Source organism: Chaetodon trifascialis, chromosome 16 (genome assembly GCF_039877785.1).
Source record: "Chaetodon trifascialis isolate fChaTrf1 chromosome 16, fChaTrf1.hap1, whole genome shotgun sequence".
In the NCBI taxonomy this organism is placed as follows: domain Eukaryota; kingdom Metazoa; phylum Chordata; class Actinopteri; order Chaetodontiformes; family Chaetodontidae; genus Chaetodon; species Chaetodon trifascialis.
Genome location: NC_092071.1, coordinates 13,089,463 through 13,105,367, shown reverse-complemented (window position 1 = coordinate 13,105,367; position 15,905 = coordinate 13,089,463). Strand labels below are relative to the sequence as shown.

At 43.1% G+C, this 15,905-nt stretch overlaps 1 protein-coding gene across 1 annotated transcript; it reads right to left on the bottom strand.

Moving 5' to 3' along the window:
* Positions 1-1,266: 1,266 nt before the first annotated feature.
* Positions 1,267-14,070, bottom strand: hephl1b (hephaestin-like 1b). Its single transcript, XM_070982737.1, has 19 exons — positions 13,682-14,070; positions 11,328-11,572; positions 10,006-10,218; positions 9,373-9,588; positions 8,867-9,121; positions 8,256-8,424; positions 7,362-7,501; positions 7,116-7,247; positions 6,580-6,785; positions 6,122-6,266; positions 5,770-5,982; positions 4,407-4,623; positions 4,152-4,291; positions 3,946-4,071; positions 3,723-3,829; positions 3,394-3,628; positions 2,880-3,019; positions 2,437-2,590; positions 1,267-1,693 (listed from the first exon to the last, which is right to left on the bottom strand). The coding sequence occupies exons 1-19, from the start codon at positions 13,852-13,854 to the stop codon at positions 1,614-1,616; spliced, it is 3,306 nt and encodes a 1,101-aa protein (XP_070838838.1). The 5' UTR covers positions 13,855-14,070; the 3' UTR covers positions 1,267-1,613.
* Between the last annotated feature and the right edge of the window lie 1,835 nt (positions 14,071-15,905).

Here is a 15,905-nt window from a genome sequence, read left to right as displayed (position 1 = left end):
GAATTTCAGTCTGGGAGTCAGTTTGTTGGCACGGAGGAATTTTTTTTAAAATGTGTTTTAATAGTATTGCTTAAAAAAAAATCAAACAAATAATAAGAATGACGTGTTGGTTTGATTTTATCAAAGACATTGTGCAACGGAAGGTCCGAAAGCGCTTCGGCCGTGAGTGGAAAGGATTAATCAATCCAAACAAAGTCTTGTGGAAAACATAATGGACTTGCGCAGATAAGGATGTGTCATTGTCTGGATCAATAACAGGTACTGATAGACAGCAGGGCACAGACTGGGGGGGAGACTGCCCTTTTTCAGTTGTTGCGTAAACTGTTTACTGGTGTAACGTTCGATGAGGTGGAAATGTGCGCACACGAACACGTTATTGTTTATTTGCATGATCAATTATGTGCCATCAGTGCAACAACTCTTAATTTAGTTATTTTATTTTCATTGTGCAATTGCGCCCCACTATGACCGCCTTTAGGTCTGCAAGTAAGTTCACAATAAATGTTTGAAAGTGATGATCACCAGCAAACTGTCAATATCTGTTTTATAGGTTGGAGTCTACCGGTTGCCCACTTGTAGACCACTGTGCTGAAACTGTATCCTAATCAATACGCAAATCAATCACTGAGTGAGCAACAGTGAACCTATTTAAATAAACACTGATATGGTAATTCGTGCTGTTACTGTGATCAATATCTCAGATTAAAGGTAAAACGGCCCAGTTTGAAATTCAAATTTGCTTTTAATCTGCATCCGCGTTGATGGGGAGTTTGATGTATCGATCCCAGATTAACTAATCAGACAGTCTGAATATCCGCCATTAACCGAAAAGATGATCTCACAAGGTTGGAGATGCCAAGTTACGTACTAACTCATTACAAAACACGCGTCACTCCAATCACCAGTGCGGTGTACTTCCTACACCTTATCAAAAACGTTTATTGATCTGATCAGCGACCCAACAGCTTGTAGGATACCACCGATTTCAAGAGCTGCAGCCGTCTGAGACAGTATTCCTGTAAAATATCCAGCTTTTAATTTTGTACGTATTGTTAGTTTCCATGGGAAATATAAACCACAGTTAAAATGAGGGTTTAACCGTCCTTAATACTACAAAAAGAGCTGAAAAGTGCTTCTGACTTTCCCAACAGCTACACACAGTAAAAACATGAGCCCTCCACTGTATGTATGTGCAATGTGCTGTTTCAAATTGAATCAACGCCACCTTGTGGCATGAAAGAAACATGACATAGTGAACAACACAGTCCAAATAAATGTCTTTATTGCACATTCATAACTGGAATCAAATATTTGGTAAAGCAGTGTTTTGCAAAACCAGCAAAACAACATCAAACACAGTGCAGCATGGCAGACAGAGGCGACACAAAAACAACTCACTGTATAAAATGCTTCTTTCAGTCCTAAGAAATAAAGAAATCCTGAACTTTACATGATTGTACACTTGTTCTTTCACTTGCTTGGTAATTGCTTGATATTTACATACACAACCTTGAACAAATATATAAGCAACAGTGATTTTGTCCCTGGATTTTATTTTAAGTGCATTAATGACCAGTGTTGTGGCGGCACGCATGCAGCCCGGAGTCCCTTCATTAGTGCAGTACAGCCATAAGACCGAGTGCCAGCGAGAGCAGCAGCATCTTGATGGAGCCATGAGTTCCTGCTGCTGCAGCTGGAAAGACATTGAGGTAACAGTGGAAAAGGAAGTCAGACACAAGTAAAGTGAGTAAAAGCTGAGACATTTTACAACCATGACATCTTTTTACATTTGGAGTTTTACTACAAAATCTGTTAAGTCAAAAGCTAGCCTGTGTGTGTTGGCTGTATCTTTGAATCCACTTCTTCAGTGGTGCATTCACTGTTACAGGATTGCCCAAAATCTCTGGCCCACACCTATGCTGGCCTTGAAGGTGACACTTTAGAATTTTTCCACAAATCTGTAGGTTTTTTTCTGCTGCACTCTTTTGTACAAGTGCCAGAGCTCTAAAGGAATTCCTGACCCAAATGATACATTTCTTTTCCTAAACCCAATGCTAACTAAGCAAAGATAAGCAACATTCAACAACACATTCCACGTCATTACATAACAGCACAGACACAGTCTAGTACCAGCTGTCTCACGTTCGACCTGTGTTAAACTGGACAAGAGAAAAGACTAGTATGCTTTGACTGTGACCAGGCTAAACTATGAAAGTCTGAAAGGACCAGTCCAGTGTTTATGGCCAGTGTTCTGTAGATGTAGAATATGCTCATGCAGAATAAGGGATTAATAAGTACTTTATAATGATTAAAAAAGAGAAATATTTCTGGAAGGGTTTCAAAAAAGTGAGATGTTAGACAAATCCTCTTCAATACCCATGTACATACGTATACGTAAACACACGTGCACACATCCACATGAGCCTTTCAACACACCTTTGATGGTGAAAGTGGTCTCCATGCCAGCATGGATGTGGTCGGTCACATGACAGTGGAGCAACCAAGTCCCCGGGTTCCCGGCCACCATTTCCACAGTCTGGAAAGTCCCGGGGAAGAGGTCAAAGACATCTGCACGGTGCACGCGGTCCGTCTGCCACACAAACACACCGAACACACCCACACACACAGCACATAGAGCACAAACGAAGGGGAACAAAGAAAGGGAAATAAACACCAAGTAAGGGCTGCCTTCAGATGAAACTGAGTCAGAGAAACTTCCTGTGTGAGCACAAAGAGGTTTGCATGCCAAGGATGACCAAAGCCTATATTGGAATTACATGATTTTGATTTAATTCCAACAGATCAGTTCTACATGGACATGGAAGGATGGGGGATTTTCCGTGCTGCAGTACCACTTTGTAATAAGACTTGTATGTCACCTTGTAGGTAAAAGTCTCAGCATGGAAGTGAACGGTGTGCATGTCCACTTCGTTGCCCATTCCCAGTAGATACCAGTCAACCTTCTGGCCCTGCATCATGACCAGTCCGTGGAGGTTACCATACAGTTTACCATTGATCCCTTCAAAAGACACATTCACACAGTGAGGTTACCACACGCTCGCACGTCGCAAACCGAATCAGACATGCAGGCACAAGTGGAACAGGAAAATCATCATTCTCATGACATCATAAATTAAGGCTCTATGAACCACAGAACAAAAGCAAACTGTGTAATAAATGATGAATATGCAGTCCAGGAATTCATTTAGTTCAACTTTCATTTGCTTAAGTTGCTTTGGTTGCTGCTGACTTTTCAAAGCGCAACCAATGAGCTGTGTGCAAGTGAAACCATGTAAACAGAGGAGGTAGATAACGATCAAAGAAAAATTCTGTGTTTCACTGCCCAGAACTCTATAACGCAACAAATTTCTTATCATCTGAAGGCAGCCTTACCGTGCATCAAGTTACTCTCCTCAAAGTCTTCATCCGGCACAAAGGTAGCAGGGTTGACGCCAAGGTAGTTTCTGATGTTGTCGTCCAAGTACCAGGACTGGTTTTCATCGTGCACCATAAAGAGCAGAGCAAACTCCTTCTCCACGTCACCCCTCTGTCTGTTGGGCCCCTCACCGTGCTGCAGGGTGCCGGGCCTGCATATCACCAGAGGCCCCAGGAGACCACTGTACAGATCCTGGACATAAACAAATGAACAAGTTATCACATTCTTTGTACAGCAACACTGTGAATCATGAGCATCCATGTGACTGTACACAGGGAATATGTACCCTAATGAAATCAACATTGGAGTAGTAGGCGTAAGAGATGCAGTTTGGATCTGAGACCCCTGGACCGGAGCTTTCAGGAACATCCCACGTCAACTCGACTATGTAGCCTGAAGGCAGGAGAACAGAAACAAATATCAATGCCACTGCCTCTGAGAAAAGGCCTTTTGTTAGAAGACACCACAATGACATGCTTTTTATTTACTCTTTCAAATTTGATTCTCACCAGGTTTGACAGGAATGTGCGCGCCGCTGGCCTTGACTCCATGTGCGCTAATGGAGTATGGCCGGCTGGCTTTGTTCTTGAATGTGATCACGATCTGCTCTCCAACCTCGGCTTTGATGATTGGACCTAAGGGGGAAAAGCAAACCAGTGTCTTCTTCGGTCTTTCCTTGGCAGAACAAAACAACAGAAAGAGCAGCTGATCTTACCAATGACTCCCAAGTGCTCTTGGCTGGGCTGCCGTTTCTTCTGAACTCTGAAGGTGTCATCAGTGTATTCTCTATACACCGCCTTCTTATAGCGGGAGCCAATTCTGTTTTTCCCTTTCTCCACAAATATATTGCCTGGACTGGGAGACGTACCAATTTGCTTCCATTAACAAACAGTAATAAGTTGCGCCACTAATCACAGGCTCCGGCTACAACACTGAAATACATCATCCTGCAATTATCCTGCTCACACACCTGTCTTCTGATGTGGTGTGGTGTTTCTCCAGCTCCCAGTCTCTCTCAGGTGAGTAGTCCCACTCGATTTCTTCAGCACTAATAAAATACTGCACGATCTTGGTTGGCTCTGTGTGTGCGTGCTTCCCTTTGTGTTGTGGACAGGGGTTCACTCTGTACTGCTGCCTCATGCCAGCTGAGTAGTGGTCTGTCACTCTGCAGCTCACCTCATACACACCTGTGAGGAGGAAGAAAGGCAAGTGTTAAGGATGTGTTTGTGGCTTTACCCTGGCAGCTGCCATCTGCAGCTGAAGCACACAGCAGTTGAAAAAAAAGCCCTTGTGCTGCAGCTCTCTGATAACACTTTAGTGGTTTATTCGGGGGGGGGGTGAACTTTCAGTTTCTGAACACACTGACTCTTGGGAGAAAAACATCTGCTAAATGAATGCAGCATAATGTCCGATAATGATGCTTTGACTGACAAATGCAAAGCTGTCATTGACTCCCGCTGTGGCTAGAAAAGAGGTCCAAGTTGCACTTTTCTTCTGTGTTGCTCTTTTAGTTTGCAGTGTGCTGCAGATGTCTGCATGTTGGGGTTAGGCTGCATATCATCACACCTCTGCTTTGTTCTATGCACAATGTATTTTCTGCTATCTGATTTTAAATCAAACAATTTCCACTCAGAAATGTGGAAAAACATATCAGACACAAATTCTTGTTCAAAGCAGATTTTTTTCTCTCTCTCTTAAAGCATGCCTGGAGGAGATTTTGAAAGATTACTTTAACATTCATTCTGGCTTTCCACCTTTCTGTTGTTAATCTTTAGTCTTCTAACTTCTCGAACGTAGAAATAATCCTGCAGAATCTTAATGACGCATGTAAACGTGTCGGCTCTGACAGCACAATCATTCAAATGTAAATTGTAATTCTACGACCCTGCTGATCTCTTCTGGTGTCAGTGATTTAGGGACACGGTTCATTTTAAACTTAAAAAACTGTATAGGTAGAGTTAGTTGAAAACCCACAGGGGATAACCTAATAAAGTCATCTAGAGTCGCAATTTAACGACTTCAACATAACTGAGCTGGGGTCAGGAGCCCTAAAACATATCTCAGGATACTCAAGATAAATACTAGAGATAGTTTTGACATTTCCTGTTTGCACTGTAGTTATTTATGTTTCCTGTGGTCAAATGTTGGCAGTAGTGGAAATGTCACAGGAAAAGACTCACGCAAGGTTAAATAGGCATGTTCGTAAAGAATCTGGCCGTTAAAAAAAAAAAAAACTGAAGTAAGAATAAACTGACAATGGATGTGAGAGAAAAGGATGTGGTTTTCAAGGTGTGGTGCTGTGTTTTTGTGAGTGTGTGTGTAATACGACTAACCAGGAGTGTTTGGCTGCATGGCGGCAGTAGCAGTGGTGTGAGGGAACAGGCTGATGGTGTCTCGTGTTGTGCTCTGCTTCTTGAAGGTGTTCCCCTCGAAATAAACACCATGGATGTCCGCCTCAGTGCCTAGCCCAAAGGTGTACCACATAACTTTGTCCCCGGCACACATCTCCAGTCCGGGAAGGTTCCCATACATAAGTCCATTTACAGCTGAAATGCAGTGGAGGAATTAAACAAAAAAAGTAGGAAAGCACAGAGGAAATACCAGAAACGGCACTCAAATCATATCTAAATGACAGGCAGACAGTGAGGAGAACACTACACACTCCTCACCAAACACACTGATTACCATGCATCTTGTTGCTCTCCACGAAGTCCTCGTCTAAAGGATTTGTGTCAATGCTGCCAAACGATTTGATATTCTCATCCAAGTACCAGCTCATGTTTTCATCCATGACAGAAAACAGAAGGAAGAACTCCTTATCGATGCCCGTCTGTTAAAAAATTAGCACAATGAGAACAGTAAGGACACGCCGGGCTTGCAGATTGCACTAAATGGAGTAAAAACAAACCAAAAAATGCAGACGCAGATTCCAAGTTGTGATTCTGTATAAAATGTCAGTAAAACAGAATGCAATCATTTGCAAATCAGCTGTTTACAAAAGTAAAACGACAATTTTACAGTGTTCCTGAGCCCATGTAGAAACATCCTTTATACAATCATGTGATCACAAAGCTTCTGAAGTGCATAATTTCCTGCATTTCTCTGTAAGACTAAGTGTGTGTGAGTGGATAACCAAGCAGCACCTGGGCTCCGTTCTTCCCTAGCACTCCTTTCTTGCACACAAGCAGAGGTCCCACTAATCCAGAGTTGGTGTCCATGGCAGGGTCGGTGGCAGAGTAGTACAGGTAGGGGATGCAGGGAGAGTCAGATGAAGATGGGCCTTCTCGCACCTGCCAGACGTAGGTGAACTTCTCCCCTGGACCAATGTGGGAGCCTGGCTTTTCCACACCTGCAGTATTTCACACAGAGAGCTAAAACAACCACATCTGCTCTCACTTCAGTCATCTGAAACATTTGAAAGGATCGTGATGTTCCTGTGCCTCTTTGTGATGACTTTGTTTAACATGGTGAACATAGTCACATGACAAATCAAGATATTCCAAAAGTTGTACATGACCTTCGTGTCTTAACGCTAGCGTGAAAATAAACGTAATCACTACCACTGATATCAGCTATAGCTGTTTATAGAATACAGTTTAATAAATCCTCTTCCCTTATTATCAGGTCAACCATTCAAAGATTTCACAGCCACTGAACTTTTTCTCGGCTGTTTCCTCACCGTCCTCATAGCTGCTTCCCTGGAAACGTTTGTCATAGTGCAGGCCGTGGGGCTGGATGCTGTAGTTTCTGTCAGCTCGATTCATGAATGTCACTCTGAGCGTATCTCCCTCCTCTGCCCTCAGGACCGGACCTGGACAAATGCAGAAGATTACAACCAGACAAAATGCGTTGAGAGAACTTAAGTGCTCAACAAGCCGCCAGTAAATGAGAGACATAAGAGGAAGTATGAGGTATCAGGCCTTACCTAAGAGTCCTAAGTGTTGGGAAGCAGGTGTTGGTGGTTTTGTGGTGGTGAAGGTACTATTAGTGTACTCTTTGTAAATCACTTTCTGGTACTGACCTCCGATCCTTCCATCTTCTCTGCCAAAAAATATATCTGATGCACTATGAGATGAAGGGGTGGGGAGTGAATGAGGAAGGATATGAAACACATGATGCTGTAAGTGTGGAAGACAGAGAAGAACTTGGCCTGGAATAAGTATGTGGGCTGGATGAGGATGGGGTGTGTCGTTCCTTACTACAGTTTAAGTGAACAGAGGAAATAGCTGGCTAGTCAGAGGGGTTTCACTGTGTTCGGTCAGGGAACAATAACAAAGACACAATAACAACCGAGTCACTGCATCACTCTCGACTCTGTTTACTCCAGACACCACAAAGCTGCCTCACCACAGGAATGACAGGCTCACATACAACCAGCCTGGTCCAGAGGACATACACAAAGACAGACAGACGGACTGGTGTTTGGTAGCCTTGAAGGGATACTTCATCCACTATACTCGTCTCTCCAAAACTACTGAAGTATTTTCTAAATGCAAAACATGTCCATCTGATAAATATTAGACCTTCTGCGTCATGATGCAGCTGCCTGGCTGTAAAAGCTGCCTGGCTCAGATTATTTTGAGACATTTGATGAATATCTAATGGTTTATTACAGCTGTAAAGATATTTGCTCCTGTTGAGTCATGTAACTAGCTATGAATTAACCCTAACCCTTGTCCTAATAAAAAATCAAGACACGTTTTCAGTTTGTTAGAAGGCCTCAAATTCAAGGTGTTATTTAAACTTGACGATAGGTTGATTGATCGGGTGGTTGATTGATGAGCGGTATGTCACATAATTTGATAAGGTGTCTGCCCACCTGTTGGCCTCAGTAAGAGACACATTGTTGATCAGATCCTTTCCTGAGGGAGCATAGCTCCACAGGACTTTCTCTGCTGCCAGGTAGTAATCCCTCACAACACCTCCCATTGCTTTTTGTCCGGCCTCACCGCCACATGATTTCACTTCATAAAAGGCCTGCATCCCAGCTAGAACACACACAAAGACACACACATCACACAGGCTTCAAGTGTACAAAGCAGTGCCTTTTATGAAATCTTTGGCTGAAAATTAACTTAGGTCTACGTCTGCAGGGTCAGATAAAATAGTCTATACAAGAATAAACATTGTAGAGTTCAGTGAACACTATCACTACCACAATGGAAAGCCTGGTGTGGTACACAATAAAGATATTTTTCAAGTGTAAACATTATTCATAACATGCTGAGCAAGTATGGCTCATTCTGTTCTATGTTCTCTAGACTTTGGACAGCTTTAAAAGACAAGTGGTGGCAGGTTAGGAGTAGAAATACCAGCTCTGATAACATTATGCTTTGACAAAATAACAGAGCTGTACATCTCCCACCACCACTTAAGTCCCAGAGCAGAGAGATCAAAAGCAACACAGAGGTCAAAGGTCAGGTGCCCTACCCTGCAAATGGTCATTAACCTGGCAGGTCAGCAGCCACTTTCCTGCTGCTTGCGGGACCATTTCAGCTGTTGCAAACGTGGCTGGGAACAGGCTGAGGACGTCGGTGCGGTGGCCACGGTCCAGCAGTGTATTCCCATGGAAAAAGGCAGAATGAATGTCCACCTCGTTACCCATGCCAAACAAATGCCAGGCTACTGGACGGTGCTGGCATAACTCAATTCCGGGCAGGTTACCAAACGTGTACCCATTAATGGCTGTCACACAGAGAAAAACACAGAGGTTAGAGCACAGGAGAACAAATGCAGCCCTTCTTTTATGCACTTTGCTTAAGGAGTCAGTCATTGGAAGTGATTTGCATAACATGGGAAATTAATGAAAGTACTGGCAGCAGGGTGCAAAGGAGGTACCCTTCATTTTACAATAAATAATATTCATCTCGTCAGCCAACTCAATGTGTGCATTTCTTTAATTATCAATGTGAGAAAAAAACTGACTAATTGCTCACCGTGCATCAGGTTCGACTCCTCAAAGTCCGGGTCTTCTTCATCGACTCCATCCGGATCAGAGCATCTCTGAATGTTGTCCTCCAGGTACCAACTCAGGTTTTCGTCCACCACGGTGAACATCAGGAAGACATCCTGGTCCACATCATTTCGGGCGGACTCTACCACAGAATCTGGCTTGTTCTGACCCTGGACCTCGTTAGTCTCCCTCAAGACTCCTGCACTCACAGAGAAAGATGAGAGAAACACGCAGGGTGGAGGTGAAAATGTGATATATTTATATAGTCAAGAACATGTAAAGGAACATTTAATCTGTTTTCCCACCATCTCAACATCCACTGGATGCATGATGGGCCTGATGGTGGAGCGAATCCCACCATGTTTGTTTTTCTGAGGCTTTCTTCTGCACTTTTTCATTGTAGTCATTAAGGGCTTAAGGCCAGGGAGTGTTGGTGTAATTTATGTTTTTTAACATGGGTGTGGAGAAGCTGTTGGTGACTGCGACTATTATTAAGGAGCCTGCAAATAAATTTGATCCGCCTTGATTTGGCATACAAACAGACGTTACCCAACAGACAGACGCATTCTGAAAAACACTGTCTCTGATGTAAAATCAATGAGGTTCATCCTCACACCTTTCTTGCAGGTGAGCAGAGCGCCGATAAGTCCTGAGGCGATTTCCCTGGGGGCATCCAGGTGAGAGTGATAGACCCAGGTCAGGCAGTTGGCATCGTCATCTGTGGGGGCAAATTCCGGTCTGACCTCCCAGCGGTAGGTGTACCTGCCTCCCGGAGGAACAGAGTCATCCTGCTTCAACTTGTTTGATGTCCCATCTGGATAGAGCGCCCCTGGTAGACAAATACAAGATGTTTGTGCTGGGATCACACAGTTTCTTCTTAAGGTTAGAGAGCCTGTATGTTTTCACTTTATGTCAGTAGGAAGCAAAAACACGGTCTTACTAAGCAAAACATTGACTCAACTGTGCAGAAAAGTGATGTAGACAATATTATGCTTGAAATAAATAGTCACATTCTTCAGTGGAAGTTTGCCAAATCAAGGTCAGCTCACTCTCCTCTATGGGTATTATCTCTGTTAAGCTTTCAGCCTTCACGTGTGTGTGTGTGTGTGTGTGTGTGTGTGTGTGTGTGTGTGTGTGTGTGTATCTATAAACACATAAATGACTTCCATCTTAGCGGCAGATATCACTGGTACCCTGACCTCTGTACCTGTTTGTACTTGTCATGTGACACGGTTTAACACAGAATTAGCTGATTTGTTCAGCCTTGTGTCTTGCTGTCTTGACACCACTCCCTTTCCTCTTCCTCTCCCTCCTCCTCCTCTTCCTCTCTCCCCGCATCACTCCCCCTTCCTGCCCGAGGTGCTGTTTTTAAAAAACTAGTCAGCCTCTTTGCAGAAATGCTCTCTGTAAGTTCATTGGTAAAGCATGACATCAGCCATAAACTACATTTTGGTTTCAGTTTCAGTTCCCTTAAGGCTCTGGAAATTCCTGAGGCAGGATGACTTTGTACAAGTGAATGGGGGAGGGGGACTTGTTGCATAACAAAGGACTGTGAAGTCATGCTGTGTCACTTTTTACACTGGCCTAATTGGACTCCTGTAGTCCATATCATATTTGCCAGTCCTTTCTTCTTTCAGGTAGTCTGGCACGGATGCTTTCAGAGGAGCATTACAAAAGGCCACAGCCTTTGAATGAAAAAATCAGACAGAAGAGGATGAGGATGATTATCTATTTGGCTGAAACCTAACATGTTGTTTCTGTAACATCTTAGTGCATAAACTGCTTTTCCTTTTGGATGGAAATCCATTTAGTTTATCATTTCACAATCACCATTTTCTTACATTTTGCACCTTCATCTGAGGAATTATTATTTAATGAATTTTGCAGATTTTGTGTGTTTTGTGTGTGTGCACATATATGGATCGTGTAACACTATACCCTCTGTATTCTTCTCATAGAAAACCCCGTGGGGATGCATAGAGTAGTTCCTGGATGCAAAGTTCTTCAAGTGGACCACGATAACGTCATCAACCTCCGCTCGCAGCACAGGCCCCAGGAAGCCCAACCAGGCAGGGCGGGCGGCCTGGCGGCTGTACGTAGCATCTGTATACTCTCGGTACATGGCCTTCTTATAAACACTGCCAATTCGGTGGGGTCCTTTTTCCAGGAATACAGATGCATGCCTGAGATGGGAGTGGAAAGAAGACATAGAGAATGATAGATACAGACAGAGCAGGGGTTACACAAAGGGTGGAGGAGGAGGAGGAGGAGAGACAGAGAGAGGTACTTATCCTGTTTTGCTGAGCATTTCTTAAGGTCAAGGTTAGGTTTCTGTAACATTATGCAGTACAGGATTGCACAATGACATGCAGGTTTATCTCTCTGTCATGAGATATGCATATACTTGTGAGGTAGTCTATGAATACAAGTGGGAGAGCACAACATCCCCTGTATAACACCACCATGACAACGGTGCAATTGCCTAATTATTGTCAAGAAACAGACTGTATGACTGTAAGCTACTGTGCAACGGTGTACAATTAATACAAACAAACAGAAGAAGCATTAGCAGCATAAAAAGTGTGAACATGGCAAAAAGTCTGACGCCACTGTGGTGCACTCTAATATTTCACAAAAGCCTCTGATTTATCTGTGAGATTATTTAACTTTAACTAGATGTGGTGACCTACAACAAATTGTACTCGTTGCAGTTCTCTAACAATTAGACTTGTCTTTATTGTGATTGCACGTTTCTGTGGGCTAATAAGCTGTTACTGGAGCTGCAGCAAACACAGTTTTGCTACTGTGCTTTATATCCAGCTCACAGGCAACAGCTTTGTGCGTGTACTAGATTTACAAATGGGTCGTAGTGATAACCTTGCTGACTGTCTGATAAAGGCTGAGCACCTGATCAGAGCAATTTAGTGCTAATGTGCTACCTCATCTCTGCCCGTTGAACAGGACTTTGTGTATGAAACACTGGTGCTGCACAGTTTTTTTCCATTGGCTGATGTTACATTTTTATCATGACAGCGCCACATCTGAGAACCACCCGGGGGAATGAGCAGAGATGATCTCCCTTTGGATTTAAAAATCAATAAAAAAGGACGAACAAATAAACAATATGATATGTGGAGAACATCATTATTTCTCAATGTCTTCTAAAATAGCTTGGTTTGAGTGCATATGTGTGAACAGACCGCATCTGTGTGTGTGTGTCTGGCATTCGTCACAGAGTGCTGGCAAAGCTGACTCTCTAATACTTGAAAGTCCAGCATTACGCAAGGATGCAACCACTGTGTGATTCTTTAAGTTATTTGGCTGTCATACAAGAAGAGAGAAACTGTGGAGCAAGCTTGGCCCAGTTCCTTTTTTTGGAAAATATAATCATATCCATCACATGTTTCCATATGATAGTGGCCTTTTATTTCAACTTAGGCTTTTGTTTTAAAACAAGTCCATCTGTTTATACCCATATTCCATATTAGATTAGGACTCTGTAAACTTAGCAAATCTTGCTATCTCCTCTTTACAAAGGGACATTTTCTGACTGCTTGGTACTTTTAATCACAGGTTCATCAAAGAAGTATGTTGCTCTATTGTTTCAAGCGTCAACAGCTGAAACATCTCTATGAACGCAAAGACAGCCAAATAAAAGCTGTCAGGCACCCGATGAAGAAGAGATCAGCCTTCATCTGCTATCTCAACAGAGACCGACGACTATAAGATTGATTGTATGTGATGTACAGGCCAGAGAGGCACAGTGCCAGTCAGGTTAACAGTATGATTTGTGGGCTTGACTTTGCATCTAAAACTGGAACAACTGGGAAGCATCCAGAAAATCCTCACATATTCCAAGCTTGGATGTTCTCACTGCACACTTTTGCAGATTTGTGTTGTGAAGCAACACATCTCTCTGATCCTGAGAGGCAGCTGTCGACGTTTCCTGTGTGATTTTTGACACATACAGTAGCAAAGGAAGCCTCTAATCTCCTGAAAGAAGTCACTGTTAGTCACTCAACTGACATCTTTCGTGTGAGACTGCCAACAAAGCGCACAACATTGCTTTTTGGTCTACACACCGTCCCACCCGGACAAGATGACAAAGAACTTTTGACCTAAACCTTTTTTTGTAATATTTGTATTTAGATTGGGGATCTTTAAAGTTTTCCCACAAAACTAATCACTTTAGACCCACAACTAATTTCAACACCCAGTGTGCGAACGTGATACGCTGAAATGATCAAATAATAATTTAGCCGCCCTCCAAATAACTTGATATCGCAACTCACTCATCATTTTCGATGTCTTCCCCGTTCAGCAGGTTTTTTCCACTGGGCGCATAATCCCACAAGCCCTCAACGATCCCCACGTAGTAAACTCTCTCCCTGCCGCGCTTCCCCGCCGCACCGGAGGAGAGAAGAAACAGCAAACAGTTCGCAAACAGCCCCACGGCCCGTGCCATGTCCGGACGATAGCTCCGTTAAACGCGGAGGCGGAGAGTTGAGCGGGTTTCGGGTTCAGGAGCAGCGAGCGGAAAAGCTCTGCTGTCTCTTCCATGCAAGCAGCGCGGTAACGGTGCGCGTCCGGGCTGCAGCACTTATGAAACTCTGCAAAGGGAAAACAGTTGGCCTATTCAGCAAGGGAGCGGCGACGGTGTGACCGCCTCCTGCGGGATCACAAGTACAGAGACAACAGCCACCCAGTCACCTCGCGTAAATTACAATGTTATTGAAATTGCCTCCTGGGAAATTAAATGTAATTGATCTATTTGTGCTAAAACACGAACTCAAGCGCCATGGGTCGTGTGATTTGGCTGTCAATTATCAAGCACTGATGAATAAGCACTTCAGTCAGCTGGTCTGTATGTGTGCGTGCGTGCCTGCATGCGTGTGTACAGTGAATATTTAGAGGCACCTTAAGGAGCAGACGAGTGACGTGTTTAAGATGATCTGCTCTCGTGGTTTTCACTCTGAAAATCACATGAGTTAGGTCAGGTTTGAATGAAGTTTGAGGTTTTGAAGAAGTTGTACTTTGACTTTAGTGGTTAATTATAAGCCATCAATAAGAAGATATTGGGTGTCCAGGTTGTGAGAAAATCCCTCTGGACGGTGTTTCATCCTTTCTTTATTAGTAATAATGTAGTTAGAAATGTTGATCAACCATAAATGAATTAAATACTTGTAGGTTTCACACTTTCTTATAAGTCAAGTTAATGAAAAGAATGTGGTCCAGTTTTTCAGTTTTTGGTAAAATGTGTCCCGCTGAACGATAATGCAGCCTCAAGAGGAATGTTACACAAAAACGTTTTCTTAAATCTCATCTTTAAGGCATTGTAAAAGGATTTATTGACCATAAATAACGTAATTAGCGAGATTTTTTGTTTTTTACAATCCCTTCATAAGTTGTGGTCTTGTCTAATTGACCAAATGTAAACACTGTTGTGGAATTAAAAAAAGAATCCTACTTGAGCCAAATTGAAAACTGGTGTCAGGTGCAGTCATATTGCAAGTTAAGTCAGGACTTTAAAGTATGTTGAAATGTTCTTCAGGGATTTTAGTTGCAGCAATACTGAGGAACCACCACACATAAACGGAAATGTGTCAGCCCAGCACTTTCATCTCTGCATCTTTCAGCCTGAAGCCTTGTGTCACACTGGCCATCAAAAGGGTGACGCTGACACCTGCTGACTAACTCTGAGCGGTACAGCTAAATGATGGATGTATTTATACCTTGATCTTACGAAAACAACATATCATAATCACTCTGACCTTGCCCCCCTCATTTGATTAGGTGAGTGTGATCCTTGAGTTTGCTATTTCTGATAATCCCAGAAGATCTCTCTCTACAATCTGCACCCAAGCACAGCAGTGATCTGCTGTATTGACTGTAGTGGTTCTCACAGGGGAAAAAAAAGGTCTGAAAGCAAGAAGGCTGAAATAAGTGCCTCATTATTCATGTTACGTGCTTGTAGGTCACTGAGGCCAAGCTTGGTTCAGGAGTTGATTGTGCTGTCTCTTGTCTTGTAGCACCATGGTGTCCCCTGAAATCCAAACCCATAGAAAGAACACTCTGTTCCACAAGCTCATCTGTGCTTTCATTTATTCTCAGTCAGGCCCCAGCCCAGCACTTCACTGTGGTGGCGAAACATCTGGAAACTCAACATGACTGCTGTCTGATGTCTACACTGCAGCAATGATTTGTAGCTCAACTGAGTCGGCGCTGTCAGACTACCATGTCGCTCTCAAGTTGGTGTGTTTCTCTGTAATGCCTGTGCTGTTTCTTTATACTTATGTTACAGCCAAATTTAGTGTGCAATGATCTCGACTACCACCAAATTTAGGATAGAAACACTGATAAAATCATACTACTGGGTACACTGACGTGTCCACTTGAGCACCAACAGGACCGAGCACATTTTTTACAGAACATGGTTAACATCTTGTGTCAGATTAAGCTTAATCTGATCCCAGATTTAGGCTTTTAGTTGAAGATTTAGGCAGATTTATGATTTAA

Coding starts and splice junctions, on each gene's coding strand:
- hephl1b (XM_070982737.1), bottom strand. CDS start 13,854: ATGGCACGGGCCGTGGGGCTGTTTGCGAACTGTTTGCTGTTTCTTCTC. Junction 5,983..6,121: donor GGAGAGCAACAAGATGCATG/GTAATCAGTGTG, acceptor ACTGCATTTCAG/CTGTAAATGGACTTATGTAT. Junction 3,629..3,722: donor CCAATGTTGATTTCATTAGG/GTACATATTCCC, acceptor GTTTATGTCCAG/GATCTGTACAGTGGTCTCCT.